The sequence below is a fragment of the Anastrepha obliqua genome, chromosome 5 (assembly GCF_027943255.1).
Source record: "Anastrepha obliqua isolate idAnaObli1 chromosome 5, idAnaObli1_1.0, whole genome shotgun sequence".
Taxonomy (NCBI): Eukaryota; Metazoa; Arthropoda; class Insecta; order Diptera; family Tephritidae; genus Anastrepha; species Anastrepha obliqua.
Window position 1 is genome coordinate 20,580,727 of NC_072896.1, and position 16,961 is coordinate 20,597,687.

The following is a 16,961-nucleotide window of genomic DNA, read 5'->3' on the forward strand; positions in this document are numbered from 1 at the left end:
TCTTGTGTTAAGATTGAGGAGGCAACCTCTTACTCGAAAAATTAGACTTATGGCATAAGCAGAGAAATCATCATTAAAATAGGGCACATTTCAGTGTATAAGGTGCGGATACAGTTCGTGTGAGTTTGTAACAGAAGCTCTTTGAGTGAACAAAATGGCTTTTTTTCAATCTGTTTATTTACTAGTGTTGGCCTGAACTCCCTTATATGAACAAAAGAAATTTCTGTTAATGGCGATATGTCAACAATACTAGCTCCTTCCCTTCCTTTACCCAGTAAGCACCTAATTCGGTCGTTTCTTCAGCAAGGATACGAGGAAGGCTTGGTGTTGGTAGGCTTAGGCACCACGCGATAAAACACATGTGTTGGCGGAGGGTGCATCAAAATTGCGGCAACTGATACACCGGTTTCGAGGTGTATCATGTAGTTTGGGGTGTTGGACGGCAAAAAGATGATTTTCTTAGTAAAAAAGCGCAAAAGCTTGTCAGCTTGCTCAAACTTTTCAACCCCCCAAACTTACGCTCCATAAAAAATGATAGAACTAGAGGCTGACTAAAGGATTTTCAGTTTTTTTGAGGAGGAAATACGTCGGATTATTAATAAAATTTTAACCAAGTGGCGTTTTGACATCTGTGAGGATATTATCTAAATGTGAGATTATAATCAAGTGTAATTCCTAAGTATTTGTATTCAACTAACTATAATAACTATTTCTATTGGGTCATTCCCGTATTTCCAGTTACAGTTGTATGAAATTCTACCACCTATCTTAAAAACGACTACTTTTAACTTGACAAGATTAACTTTTAATGACCATTGCGAGCAATAACTGTGCAGTGCATCTACCATTTGTTGAAGGTCAGAAGGTGTATCCGCCGATAAGCCCAAATCGTCATTAGAACTTTGATATGGGTGTTAGCAATTTCTGTGCCTCCTTTCAGGTAATCATAGAGATCGTTTAGGTATAGTGAAAAAAGTACAGGATTTAAAACGCAACCTTGTCGGTCCCCCGGATTTAAAGCAAAAGTATATGCAATTTTCCATTTTTTCTTTCTTGAAGGAGAAACAACAACTGCAGAACGAAAAGAATGAGCCGTGGACTGATCGAATGGACCATATAACTTGTAACCGTGGCGGACAAATGACGGATATCATATTCAAAAAATAAATACCTTAAAATTGTCTACCGGTTTATAATAAAAAAATCAGTTCCAGTAATATTTTTGGCTTGTGTTATTATCTTAAGTTCTCAAGCTCTTAAAAAAATACCCGATACATTTGTTGACTTTTTCCGTTTTTTTGCATCGATATTTTTTCGACGTGCCTCAAGTTGCTTTATCAGATAAGTGCACGCTAAATTAAGTTTAAATATAATATCATTCGGTTTATTACTAATAAAATAATTTTCATTTTAAATAAGAAAGTATATTTAAACTCTCTTTATTTATTAATTAATATTTGGTAGGCGGCTTCTCAAACAACATTGATGCAATTTTTTCGAGTTAAGTTGTTACAAAAAAAATGAATATTCGACTCTCGGGACTACAGGGTTTGATTGAAAAGTAATGAGCCTTCCCGCGCGGAGTGTCTGCCAACCGATCAACCGAAGCTGGTGGAGGAAAATGATCATTGGACCTTCCCCTTCCACTAGAAATCGGTCCCAGTTCGCTGGCAACAGCGGTGCAGTCAACATCGCTCCGCGCGTGAAAGCTGTTTTAAAAGTGTGTTAGGATTTTGCAGTGGCGAAAATGCAGCGATCGTTGGAGCAACGTTACTCGATCAAATTTTGCGTAAAGCTAAACAGTTTGTACCTCCAGGAAGTACTGTAAACGCGGCATTTTACAAAGAAGTGCTCCTTCGGCTGAAAAACCGCGTCACCTGGATTCGGCCTGACCTCGTCAACAATTGGACCCTTCACCACGACAATGCGCCGGCGCACACCGCCTTCCTCTGCATTGGCGAAGATTGGGGGTTCCGGTGCTTCCCCACCCTCCCTACAGCCCAGACCTGTACCCTCCGGACTTCTTCTTGTTCCCGCGCCTGAGAAGAAAGCTGAAGGGGAGGCGTTTCGACTCCATCGAGGCGATTCAAAAAACTGTGACAGCCGAATTGAACGCGATTCCGGCGGATGAGTTTAAAAAATGTTTCCTGCAGTGGAAGGACCGCTACCAGCGGTGTATTGACGCTGAAGGGTCCTATTTTGAAGAATATTAGTTGTATAAGCCAAAAGGTTTAATAAAACTGCTTAAAAAAATAAGGCTCATTACTTTTCAATCAAACCTGTAGTCGCGAAATGCTGGGTTTTTAATAACGGGATCCCGAAAAATTCGGAATTGTAAATATCGACAAAAAGCACATCCCTAGTAAGCATACACTTCTGACAATATGTGCACATATGTATGCACATATAAACACAGTCACTTTTTGCCCATGCCAAGCCGTGGTTGCCCATGATTCACCATCTTCGGTAATACGCCCACATAACTTATATTTCATTTAAATATGCAAATACTTAACACTTTTGCTAATTGCGGCGGTTATTTAAAGTATACACCTTTCAAGCTTTAGAAAACCGACATATATACCTACGTATTTATATTAAAAAGCTGTCAGAGCATGATCTGTACCGGGCGATACTTAAAGCACTCGGACGGAACGGCTTGATTGAGTGACAGCCTTGAGCGCCTAAGTAGTTTCGCTGGCTATGCTCTTATAGGAACATTCTTAAACACTTTTATTTTTATTTATATATATATTTTTTTTTAATTGTGAATTCAAGTTCGCTAAGTACATTTGCTGGAAAGCTAAACGCCACTTACATATGTCAAAATACGAGCACTAATCAGGTTATGACTATTTCGGTTGGAATGTAATTGCTTGATAGCTATTTTTTCCTATAAATGTCTACAGTGTGTCAACTATTTGATCATGCCTAAGTGATATGGGCCATTTAATTCAATTATGTTATAATTCTAACGCACGTCCACAAATTAAAACAAACAAAAAAATTCATTTAAATACAATTTAAGACTTATAATATTGGTTGTACCTACAAATAAGTTTTGAGGTCTCTTGTTTTTTAAGCAATTGCACGTGAAATAGGAGTAGCTGATAGAATCTATAAAAAAATCGATGGCGGGAAAAGCGCGCGAAATTTCACAATAATTTCACGAAAAAATTGTACTCTGTTATATATATATATATATATATATATAATCGGCGCGTACACCCTTTTTGGGTGTTTGGCCGAGCTCCTCCTCCTATTTGTGGTGTGCGTCTTGATGTTGTTCCACAAATGGAGGGACCTACAGTTTCAAGCCGACTCCGAACGGCAGATATTTTTATGAGGAGCTTTTTCATGGCAGAAATACACTCGGAGGTTTGCCATTGCCTGCCGAGGGGCGACCGCATTAGAAAAATGTTTTTCTTAATTTTGGTGTTTCAACGAGATTCGATCCAACGATCTCTCTGTTAAGCTGTGAAAAAGACCGCAACATTTTTCCGTCGCTATTTAACTTGCATTTGCTGTTTAAAATTTCCTGAAAAGTGATAGTTTGACGAACTTTAAAATTCTGTTCAAATTGAAATTCATCAAAAATTATGTAAATCTGCTTGAAAAGTAAGCTTGCTTCAAATATTTTATTTCATTATCGCTGGAAATACCCCAAAACGCAAATAAGAGAGTAGGTGGGCTTCATTGCCTCAGTTAACGACGCCACCATTTCTACACCAACTTTACAAACAGCTTTTTATAATAGCGATATTTTTTTTAATTTTAAGTTTTTCTGTTTCTCTTTATTTGGGTTATTTGTTTTACAATATATAAAGGGTCCGCCATATAACTTTACGGAATTAAAAATGCTATAAAAAAAACTGCTCAATATATTTCCAAACTGTTTCTTTTATTTTGAAGTATAATCCTTCCGATTAATGATGAAACACAACTTCATTCATATGGCTGCCTCGGCTAGCCATGCACCATCCCATACGATCGGTCCAATTTTTCAACACATTTTCGATTGTATGTGGCTGTATTTCAGCTATGACATCGCGTGAGTTGGTCTTCAGTGCATCAATTGTTGCTGGTTTGTTGGCATAACACTGGTCTTTGACGGCACCCCAAAGATAATAATCCAACGGTGTCAAATCGCAGCGGTCACGCGTTGGTTTGTCAATAAGCAACCCAGTTTCTCTTACTTTTTTCGCAAAGTAACGTACATACGCTTCATTCGGTGCTTTTCTTCTTCCCATTGCCCTACGTAATTTTCGTACATATTCTGCAACATTACCATGATTTTCAAAGTAATGTCGCAATATTCCCCAGCGTTCTTTGAGCGTATACACAACCATTTTCGTTCAGCGGAAGAATAAAACTAATTTTCTGTCAAATCAGATGACAGATAAGAGTTACCATTCTTCAAATAATATAATACCTAGTTCAAATCCGTAACGATAGATGGCGGGCCCTGTACATACATGACTTCCCCTTATTCCTACAAGGAACATAGGGCCGTTATAAAAATATTTAATTTCCCTTATCTAAAGCTAGAGATTTTATCTCTCTTTAGCTCTTGTTTTGGGCTGCAATTTCGAGCTCGGTCTGCCTTCAACACGTATGACCTTGGTGTCCTGGCCTACGGCTGCCCTACGGATTCCATTTGATAGCCATTTTCGTTACGTCGCTCGTTGATCTACGCAAGACGTGGCCAAACTATCGCCATTTCCTTCTCCTAACTTCAAAGTTTATACCATAAGCAAAATATGCAAAATACGTCACAAGCACTTGTTGATAAAAACTTGAATGTCAATCATAATTATCATAATTATATCACTAGACCCATGTTCCTGACTCACAGCGGTACAGAAGTACGGAGTTTACATTGGAGTTGAAAATTTGTTTTGATGCGTGTTGTCAAAGAGGAATACCTCCAAACTGGTTGTAGTCGCCCAAGGCATGTCTTACTTTCTGAAGTCTGTATTTAATATCTACTCTAGATCCGTCATCGGTGGTAATAATTCTACCCACGTAGCAGAAGGAGTTGACATTTTCGATCGGCTGGTTATTTTTTGCGAAACAGTTGTTATTCGTTGCGTTGATTCGTAGTGTTTTGGTCTTACTAATATTTATTTTGAGGCTATAAGAGGTTGACGCTTCTGCGAGACGCTGAATTTTTGCGGTCATGTCAGTAAAGCTATGCGTAGGCAAACAGAAATCGTCTGCATAGCCAAGGTCGCTAATATTGTCGTATAGACCACAAGTGCCACCTCTTCCTTCGCGCATTGCATTCGTCACAACCATAGTCGAGAACAATCTTAAATAGTAGTGGTCCTGCCAAACCCCAGTACCCAATGGAAGTTTGTTGCTGAATGTTTATGTAAAGTAGTCTCTACAATTGGCTTGTAGGTAAAGTAAGCTCTTGATGATCGATATAAGCTTTGACGATACTCTTTTATTTGCCAATACTTTCCCTATTACATCGTGGGCGAGTCTATCGAATTTCCGTTTTTTGGTTTTTTCTAACTATAGCTGATGTCAAATGTTTACGTGAAATATTGTAAAATGATACTGCCAGCGAAATTTCATGACTATAAAGAGGGTACTTACTACTCTTAAGGCTAGTATTAACTTCACTGCCGTGAAATTTCGCCAGCAACATGCATTTGGCTTGCCGCAAAATATTGCTAGCAACATTGATTGTCGAATGAGTAGAAACGTGAAATTTATGGGCAACGCCCCAGAAGCACGTGAAACGCGAACTTAGTACTATGCTTTGACATTGAAAATTAGTGTTATGTTGTATGCGTTTACCGCGCCAATCAAGAAGAAGAGAAGCACGAAATCAAAATGTAGTCGTATCTGCTGGACATAGTAAACACGCGATATAGTGAACACCTCGATATAGTGAATTGTGAAATTTTTACATGGAGTATTCTGAATAGTGATTAATCGAAAGCTTCTAAAATGTGAACAAAATTTTAAAACCATGCAGAAAGCAACCAAAAAAAACGCAAAATAATCATGTATAGTATTCCCCTGAACTGTATTTTGGCTGTTGATTGCTAGAAAAGCTGCTATTTTTTGTCGTTAGATTGTTTTGGCTTGTCTTTTGTCAAGAGCAAACCGTTTGGGGGTGCAGGTATACTGTTTTACGTGTATTTAAAGGCTTTTAATTGCAGAGAAATTGAGAATGCTTTCAAGATAATTCCTTTCGTTAAAGAAACATTTTTACATAATTGAAAAAATCGCAAAAGAGACGCAATATTAACTCTCACCAGTCAATTTTAGCATCAAGGAGGAGGGCTCTTAGAAAAGGCGGGTATTTAGTCGAACTTACTCTTGCATTTATATACACACATGTGAATTTTAGGCAATTAAAAGAAGTTTTTGCGAAAAAATGTCAACTTTGATATGGTAAACAACATGGATGTTGTGAGAGGATCTTATTTCAAGGTTCACTATATCCAGATAAAACTATAAATAGTTTTAAAAGTCAGTCGCGTTATTTGATGGCTATACCTCATATATAATATTACACATTTTATAACTATTCGCGTCTAAAACTCACCAGTAAACGTTGCTTAAGTTTTGCACATCAGTGTAATTCTTTTTCTTTTTGCCATTTACTCAAATAATCCTAATTGAATAGCAACTTTTTTCTATTTTAAGTTGCAATTCATATTTTACTTTGTTAAAGCATTGACTCTTTAGGTTCGTCTCTCCATCTTCCCTCCGCTTTCAATCTACCAATAATACATTTTTATCATAACCGTTAAACATTGGTTTTTAATAAAAAGCTGTCGATAATTTCCGGTAACCCAGTCACTTGCCACTCCCTATTTCACATAACTTCATTCTTATCTGCAACCAAAGAAGAACATGAAAGCCTTCTTCCAAGCGCTGGCACCATCGGCACAACAGGTGATCGTTATTGCGTCGTTTTATGGAGTTTTTATTAACAATTGCCCAGATAAATGGCATGCAAATAGAAAAAATATAGGGAAACCTATAAGGTAGGTATGTGTGTATGTATATTAGGGCGGGTCAATTTTTTTCTCAACTTCGTTTTTGGCAGACTCGGGTTCTACAGGGAATTCTAAGAAAAAAGTCCATTAGCTCTTAAGCTATAACCAAATTTTAAAACAGGCTATAATTAAAAAACTAAATAAAAAAGGCTATAGTTAGTACGAAATTAATATGAAGGTTAATTTTGTCTTAAGTCAAACTGGTAAATACTTGCCGACTTTTTGGTACATTTATTTTTAATATCTGTTTTTTATTAAGGTGGTCGCCGTAGCCGAAAGGGTTTTGTACGTGACTACTATTCGGAAGTACCCAAGCTCGAAATATCGGGCATGAAAAAGTTTTTTCTAATAACGGCCGCTTCTTAGAAGACAATGTCAAAAGCTCTGCATAAAAAACCATCTGCCGGTCGAAGGCAGCTGAAAACTGTAGGTTGTGTAGTATGATTTGTGAGAAAATATCAAGACACATGCCCCGATTAAGATGAGATGTATGCGGTATTCATATATGTGGCTATAACTTCCCAAAACCATTATATTTCCTGTTGTTCTTTTTCATATAAGACATGGAGACAATTCAACTAAAGAAAAGAAGGGACATGCAGTGATCGTCGTTATATGTGCAAATCACAGCGATTTAGAGATCTCTAATTTTCTTCAGTGTGTTTATTCATTCATTCATAAGCTTCCCCGTAAATTGAAAGCATCAGGCGGCGATTGAGAATCGGTTGCTAAACACAAAAAACGAACGAGGAACGTTCTGACACTGTCCGATCTGCAGAATTGAAGCTACAAGTGCAAGTGATCATTGACGAGGTCCCTTCAAAATCATTGAGTGCACTTTCGAGGGAGTTTAATGTTTGTGAGGGTCTTATTCATCGAGTTATCCATGAAGATCTTCGGTGTAAGTCCAACGTTATGTGCAGAAGAAGTTTATGTCGGAGTAAGCACGGGAACAGTGACATACGATCGAAACGCCTTCCAAACAAAATTAAACGCCCTAAAGCGCTTGAGGTGTTATAGTTTTTTTCTGACGAAACAAATTGTGACCACAACCAAAAACCAAAAAAAAAGAAATTAAATCTAATTAGTTTTACTCTCAAGTTTTCCTCAAATACCGAGCGGAGCCTGTATTAGTAAAAGTGATTGTATGCATTTTTATTTGTAAATGAAACTAAAATTTGCAAAAAAGTCAAAAGGAATGAAATTGTACAATATTTAAAACAAAAATTAATTTTTGTATTTTTTTCTAATCATAATTTTCTTTTTGCAATTAATAACGTATTTACAATTATTTTGGTTTTAGATCCTTTTTACGTTCCACAGGAGGGTATTTTTTCTACTTCTATCTTCATTGCCTTAATTTTCTCTCTCCGTCCCTCAATTCTTTCTCTCATTGCCTTAATTCACAGTTTTCGTATTAATTAAAGATAGCTTCTTTTAAAATTTGGGGGGCTCGAAGTTGTCTTTAAAATGCATAACTGGCTTTTTTTCCTTAGAATTCTATGTAGAATACGAATCTGCTAGAAACAATGTCCACAAAAATCGTTCCATATAAATTGACCCACCCTAATGATAATGTCGTTCATAAATGCAGCACCACTACCCTTTTATGCCTTCAAAAGGCAGCTACTTAGTGTTGATAAGGCGCCTTAATGCACAAATGTCCCACCGCGAGCGCTAGAGTACCCTTCAGTCGAAGAACTACTTGCATTTAACTCTTACTAAAGGAAAGTATTGTTGCTTATTGTACAAAAAGAAAAGATTTACATGCATTTAATATTATTTTCTATGAGTATTAAATGAAATCTGCTGTCATCTGCATAATTTATTTCAGTTTTGTGTGTTGCCGTAGAGGTATATCTACACTTGTGGATATGAGCTGCTTCTGCGCCACACGCGCTCCCTACTCTCTTTTCGGCGCGGCAGGTCGCTGCAGGCAGGTCGCATTTCATTGATAATAAAAGTTGACATTAACGACAATGTTGCCACAACAGATCAATATATAGTTAACAATAATTTGTATATTATGCAAATTGCCAAAAGAGCACCCCTCTGCCGGAGCGTAAAAAATGTCAGCGTACAAAAATGCAAGCCGACGATGCTCGTGTAACGCATGGGAATAAAAGTACGAACGGGGTGCAGCCACTAAAATCGATGCCATCTAAAGTTGCCCATTCAATTGCGTTTCATTTCATTTAGATGACACTCTTATGTAGATAAGTAGGTATTTGAGTAGATTTCGTTTTTTTTTCTCTTGTTGACTTTTAAGTAATAACAGTTCCGTCTGTCCGCGTTTGGCATATCAGTTACCTCACCCGCGTTATTGTTTTGTCGCACAAGAATCTTTCTTCTTTGTAGTTGTAATTTACACAAAATTTATGTGCATTTACCGTCAACCATAACAATAACAACAAAAGCAAAAGTAATAGAAATAAACAGGCAAACGACCGTAAACACTACCAAACACAGTTGGTGGACTAAAATGCCGGCGATGGCAGGTCAGTACTGTTTAGCAGCTAAGCGCTTTGTAACAGGTTGCCTTTTTTTATGGGCGCTACACATGCAACACGTTCTGATTTTTTGATTTTCTGTGTATTTGTTGTTGGTTTTGTGTTTTTTTTCGTGTGTAGGTTTGTTGTTGAAGTGCATGCGCCAACGTTGGTTTTAGATTTCAATGCGTTTTGTTTTCTTTCAAATTTGACACAAAAGCATGCATTTAATGTCACTTTACTTATTTATGCGGGTTGTTGTTGGCTCTTTCACTATTGTTTGTGCGCACTCATTGAAGAAGAGTTACTAGGTCTGGTGGGATAGACCTCACACTCACTTCTAAGTTATTGCAAATAAATGCAAGAACTTTAATGAAATGCCCACGAGTTTGGTTTTGAATTTTTTTTTTTTTAATATTTTTCAATTTGTGTTGGCGGTTGGTTACTCTAATAATTCAAATTATTTTATTTATTTTGCTATTGTAATTTGATATTAATAGAAATCAAAGCAGAAATATTTAGTAGAGCACTTTTTACGAAATTAAAATCATGTCTAATTTATTAAGATTTGCATCACGGGTGAGATATTGATTTCACATGAAAAGAAAGTATGTAGATTTTTTCAGAAAACCGCAAAGCAAAAAAAGCCATATTTTTCCGTTCCACCAACGGAATAGAGTAAGCAGGGCTTTGAAATGACATCTATCAGAGGAATGAAATTGAAATTTGAAGGGGTCGAGCCAAGGAGCACCAGGAGATTTGGTGGCTCCTAAAACACTCAGGCTAAAAAGCCCATTGTATTTAGAGCTCTGGAAAGAGGGTAGATGGTCAAGGAGGGAAGGAGAAAAGTATCTGAGAAAGATATAAGAAAGAATAGAGACAGAGATAGAGATAATTAGTCCTGTGAGAATTTTCCAGATTCTTTGGCAAATCTGTAAATATCCTCCAGTCTTAGAGAACGAATATTACTCATTCTCATGACATCGGAACCCAAAACTCGTAGCCGTGCTCTAGCAAAGGCGGAACACTCACAGAAAAAGTGCTCAGTGCTATCCACCTCCTCCAAGCATGAAATACACATTGGGTCCTCAATGATTCCAATGGTGGTCATATGCTGACCCCATGGGTTGTGTCTTGTAATGATGCCGACCATCAACCGAACGTCTTTCCTTCTAAGTTTTAGTAGAAAGTTTGACAGTTTTCTGTTCGGATTTGTCAAAAAACACTTTGCAGTTCTGCAGCGTTCTAGACCGGACCATCGCTCTTTAAGTAGATTGCCTACATAATCGTTCATGATTCCTGCGGAACTGATTCCGATTATTGGCTCTGGCCCCTGTGGGGGCACCGCTGATCCACGGTTGGCCAATTCGTCGGCGATTTCATTTCCTTGAACACCGGAGTATCCTGGAACCCATATAAGTACAAGCCTATTTTGTCTTACGACAGAATTAAGGTTCTTCTTACATTCCTGAACAATCTTTGAGGTTTGTTTCGCGTTCTCCAGGGCCTTCAGTGCAACCTGACTGTCACTGAAAACTCCAATCTGTTTCCCGCTCCATCTCCTCTCGATTATCCATTCGGCTACTTTCAGGATGGCAAAAACTTCCGTTATCAGAGTAATACTGTCTTCAGACCTATGCGCAAACTAATGGCGCAATTAAGCAATTTAGACAATCAAGACTTTAAACGAAGGCGTTCGACAGGGCTGCCTCTTATCGCCGCTTTTGTTTATAACATTTCTTGATGGCGTCTTAAAACTAACAAATGCAGTAGAAGGACTGCAATGGAGCCTAAACCAGAGAATTAGTGACCGAGATTACGCCTACGACATCTGCCTTATGACTCACACATTAGCTGACGCCACTGAAAAACTTCGCCAACTACCAAAGAATGCACGCACAGTCGGTCTTAAAATAAACTTCACAAAAACGCATCAGTTTTTTGGAATGCCAAAGGAAAATTGTTTGTGTATTACTTGCAAACTGGTAAAACAACACATTTTAGACCAACTGAATGAAAAAAATCGTGACAAACGACTCAGTTTGCAAAAGAAAAAAATTATTTTTCATCAGGATAATGCACTGTATCATGGCTAAAATTCATGAATTAAAATTCGAATTGAGGGAGCATCCACCGTATTCACCAGATTTAGCCACTAGGATTTCTGCGTCAAATGATGAAGTCATAACAGCTGTGAAAGCGTATTTTGCAGCCCTTCCAGATTCTCACTTCAGGAATATATATATATATATACATATATATAATTGGCGCGAACACCCTTTTTGGGTTGATGTTGTTCCACAAATGGAGGACCTACAGGAGCTTTTTCATGGCAGAAAGGAGGTTTGCCATGGCCTGCCGAGGGGCGACCGCTATTAGAAAAATGTTTTTCTTAATTTTGGCGTTTTCACCGAGATTCGAACCAACGACCTCTCTGTGAATTCCGAATGGTAATCACGCACCAACCCATTCGGCCGGTGGCCTCACTTCAGGAATGGAATTCATAAATTGGAATCTCGTTGGAACAAGTATACTAATGTTCAGGGGACTATACTGAGTAATAAACTGTATTTCAAACCATCAAATTGTGTTCGTCTTATCGAATCGCAAAACTCACTTAAGCAACCTAGTATTTATTCGTTGATTTAGCGAATTGGCGGAATTCTTGATTAAGCAGCCCTTTATTCCTATTGGGTTCAATAATATTTAAGGTGCATCAAACCCGTTTCAAATAAATGAAAAATAGAGAATCTCAGCACCGAAATTCAAGCATCGATACCGAATAAAACATGCCCTAAGAGGAGCGTCTGAAGAGGTGGTCAGTGCCATGCGGTACACCTTCACATTTACTGATAAGCAGGAATTTAGCCTGCTACAATATCTAGAGCATATATGTATGTAATTGTGTGAGGCTGGCGCCAATGTCACGAAGAAGCTGTAGCTCTTCGTCTGCTGTGAGTGGTAGTTGGACTTCGTTAATGACCAAGGCGAAAGGTTTCGTGATGGTGGTTATAGTGGTGGTCTACTCAGTAAGAATAGTTCAGGCTCAGACGAATACTGTTTCATTCGTACACGTATCCCTTTGGTCCCACCTTGTCGAAACAGCCTGTTTCCTTGGCCAACAGTTAGATGAAATTGACGACAACTATTGATAGTTTACCTCTCTAAACACGAATATGTAAGCTGAATGAAAGACGGATTTATATCCAGCCAAGGAATGACACTTCAGGAGTATTCCCTGAGGTTAGGTTAGGTTGACCTGGCTGGCTGAAAGCCATCATATAGACCTATTGGTGCTTAGGTAGATGGTCATTTCCATCTTGTATGCCTGTGCCGCTAACAAAAAGGTTGCCTGTCAGTATACCTACGATAGTTCTGCTTTCCTTTCTAGACAGGCCTAGTGTGAATCTGGTGTATTTGTTTGCATTCTGTGTACAAATGATTTTCGCGGTTTTTCAAGTGCCTAGATTATTCCACCTCCTGTCTGTCCGTATTTTCATGTATACCGTTTTTAAAGGTTTCGGTATATCGTTTTCTTGTTCGAATTGTATGTAAACAGAGCTTTTGGCAATCTTATTTACAATTTCGTTTCCTGCAATGCCCTTATGTCCAGGTACCCAATAGATGTGTAACCGTCTGTCTGCGGCTAGTCTCTCTATGGTTTCCCTAGCCCTAAGAACGTTTTTAGATGAAATTTCATTGCCTGATTGCCTTGATTGCCTTTATTGCCACTTGACTGTCATGTATATATTTATGTTGTAGATAGTGATAGTGCTAGATGTCCTTCATAGTGCTATTTCTGCAGCCTTTCTACCGCAAAAAATTCTGCTTGAAAAATTTTGCAATGGTCACTTAATTGGCTGCCTGATGTCTATCTTTGTGTAATAACTCCCTCCATTCATCATTTTCGAGCCGTCAGTAAATATTTTAAAATTATTATTAAATTAAGCGTATTGGGGCTGGGTTTCATATCTCTTCTTCTATTGTTGTTCGGAATCTCTTCACCCAATTGTATTTCGGAGTCATATAGTCCGTATTGGTCGGATAACTCATACCCATTGAGCTATGTCTGAATATTTTACAGGTAAATTCACCTGTAGGGCAGAGTGCACCAAGACGTTGAATACTTTAAATAGGTGTTTTGTGTGTCGTTTTTCTCAATGCAGTCCACCACACTAGAGCACCATATTGGCTTTACTACAGCTGAGTAGCACCAATACATTATTGAAGGAGATAGACCCCATGTAACTCACAGCGTGCTTTTACATGCATATACGAGTAGTGCGTTACTGATAGCGTGCTATCCAAAATTACTCCGAGGTGCTTTGCGTGGTCGTGGCATTCCCCTAACATTTAGAGGGATTGGTTATGCTGTTACAGCAGTAATCACATGCATGAAGAACAAATTTTAATTTCGCTAGTTCACACCAATCCATCAATAAATGAGATCAAAACCTACAGTCTAAGAGGTAATAGACAACCGGTTTAAATTAATCTTTGACTTACAAATAATTTAACTCTCTCAGGTTTCTTAAAAGTGCCGCTAATTAAAATAGTATGAGTAGATATACTTAATGCATAAAACTTACATGAAACAAGGTCGATCAGCACAAGTGAGGCCCGGCTTACAGATCTTGCCATCGCCTACGAGACCCATCGGGCAGCGACCACATCTAAGGCCGGCGGGCATTTCACGGCACTCAACACCTGCAAGTGGTGACAAAACCGTAAATTTTTATCATCTTAATCATTTTTTTTTCAAGAGTGTGCGTATGTATTCAACTGTGTATGTCTTTTCTTGTCAACTTTATTGTGGCTTCATTGTGTGTAGGCTCACCTGGATAGCAGGGATTGGCGGTGCGGCATGTTGGTTCAATGCGCAAATTGCTGATGCTACTCGGCTGCTTGCAACCGGCACAATTCTCGAGTAATCGACGTAGGTAGGCAATCTCCTGGCGCTGGTTGGCAATATCTTCGCGCAAAAGTTTCACCAATTCCATTAGGTCGCTCAGCGATTTTGCGAGGGCGTCTTTGGATGCGTAGTTGGTTGAATGCGCGGAAAGCGAATAAAAAACGTGTAAGGAGTAAAAAACAGCATTAAAAGTGAGAATAAAAAAACACCAAATTTTAAAGTGAATGAATAAATAACAATAAGTAGTGCGTTTATGCCTCAAATGTGCAAAAAAGCCAAACAAAAATACACAAAGGTGAATAACAAAAGTAAACAATAAATCATGAAGTTGCTGCGTACCTACATACACAATTGGGTACATGTGGCATACGAAGTGTGACTATTTAGTTCTCAGTTCAATAAAAATCACAAGCAAGTTGAGTTATTATAACATTTTTTCTTATAAACCTTCGCAAAAGTCTCTCTCTAAATCTACACAACTCTCGCTCGGCTCCATGATTGGACCCTTGATAATACTGCGAAGTTAACCCGTTCAACGACACTGTGTGGAAAGTTCTGAACAAAGGCAGGTAAAACAGTTTATCTTTCCTTCTAGAAATACATCCCATAGGTCCGAAAGCTCGATAGATAGGATTTACAAACTCTCACTGGATATAGAATTCGCAAAAACAAGGGTCTGCTGTTTTTGCGGGCTAGATGATAAAACGCCAGAGCATATCCTCTGCGAATGTGAAACTCTTTGTTTATGAGTTAGTTTTTGTGTGGTTAAATTTCCTAAACTCCCCCGGGGAACCTGTTATCCCTAGAGGGCGCGTCTCCAGGTGGTGGATAGGGTAATGCTTTCCCAGGTATGAGAATGAAATATCTCCCGCGATCCATACTGGTCGGAGATGTAAGCTTCGTTAAAAAAACTATCGCTGACCGATGTTTGATTCGTCATGTGTGATGCGGTCGAAAGCGGATGTCTTCACTTGAAGCAAGCGGCTCACTTTAAAAATGTGATATGACAGGCAGAAGTGAATTCCTCCAAATGTATTCTCTAGTGCTTTCCCCACAAACGTACATGGGTTGCGCAAGGTTGGTAGCCCAGCCGTAGAACCAAAATACCCAAGAAACGGAGACTCCGCCCTATCTTCCGACTAGGAACGACACTAAATTTAATGTTGCATTCATTTTTTTGTATTCAATTTATTGTCAAGGAAATAAAAAAATAAAAATTCCTAGACGAGCTTTGTTAATTGGAGGGGCAGGGAACTGTACTCTCTTTATAGTCTCTTTGGCTCTGGCAGCATACGGAAAATGCAGACACTTTCCCGCTCACCTGCGGACATTGTTTACGGATATCTGGGTCGTATTCCAATGTCCAGCTGTTACCTCCAATGATTATCCTACCCTGATTGCGGGACAACAAATCTTTGCAGATCGATTGTCGAACCCTTTTCACTAATTTTCACGACTCACAGAAGAAATTATCCGATCAAGTTTGAATTTCACAGAGGTCGCTTTTGCGTTGAGAATAAGACAATTTTTTGAAAATAGGCATGGTCACTCAATTGTAACGTCCACCTTCCATACAAAGCTCAAATTGTAAAAGCAAGTGGAAGACAATTCGTTAGCAAACGGAGTTTCAGATAGGTAGGTTGCTAGCCCGCCTACCTTAGCTTGGTGATAGGGTGCCTATCTGCACCTCCAAGCAGGTGTGTGTTTGTTTTGGTCCGCAGGGGGTATTTTATTTTCAATCTATCCCACATATCTACAGGGGATTCCCCGATCCGCCACCTTGGGATGCGTCTGAGGGGCATAAGAAACTCCTCAAGCCCTTTGTTCCAATAGGAAAAATAAAAAAAAATTAAAAAATAAATGGAAGACATTCCAGCCTATAGATGAGTCTTCTGGGAGGTATTATAGCTAATGTTCGTAGTCAAGCTAGGGAAAGGGCTACTTTCCTAATGAGTGTTATTTTATAAACATTTTTTAGTTTTTAGGCAAATAATTTGAACAAAAGTAACAAGAATTTTTTTAAGTGGACGCTTCCATGATGACTTGTTTTCTTGAGAGTTGTTTTCTATAGGTTAGGTAAAGTGACTGTCTTAAGGTGAACCTAAGCCACATAGAGGCCCCTTGTGATACCACTGGAAATATCACATTCTTACTCCTGTTGGTCCTCTTTAAAGCATTCTGTGGACTTCATAAATCGAGTAAGTCTAACTAATTTTATACATGCAACATCTGCGATGTTCCGCGATGATCAGGTAAGTGGAAAGATATGCTGATGTCTATAATATCCTCTGGTACCTACTATAACTCTTGTAATCATTGTTTCTAGTCTATTGTGATCATTACTCTAGTTTTTCAATCAGTACAATGGTAAGAGTTAGCAAATGACTCTCGGGAAGCTCGGGAGGCTTCGGACCCCAATTTGTTCATATGTTTTTACAAATACATAGAATGATATAAATTTCTATCTAGATACAAACAGAGCTCTTAAAAAAAATGTTTTCATAAATACTCAAATATCGGCTGACATAAAAAAATATA

The 16,961-nt window shown here is 38.5% G+C and overlaps 1 protein-coding gene across 1 annotated transcript in view; it reads right to left on the reverse strand.

The window, feature by feature from the left end:
- LOC129248566 (uncharacterized) overlaps nt 1–16,961 on the reverse strand; it is a 58,617-nt gene that overhangs the window by 11,617 nt on the left and 30,039 nt on the right. The window contains exons 7-8 of the mRNA XM_054888163.1: nt 14,349–14,540; nt 14,101–14,218 (exon numbers count right to left, since the gene is read on the reverse strand). Of these exons, the coding sequence (XP_054744138.1) occupies nt 14,101–14,218; nt 14,349–14,540 (310 nt within the window). The remainder of the gene's footprint in view (nt 1–14,100; nt 14,219–14,348; nt 14,541–16,961) is intronic.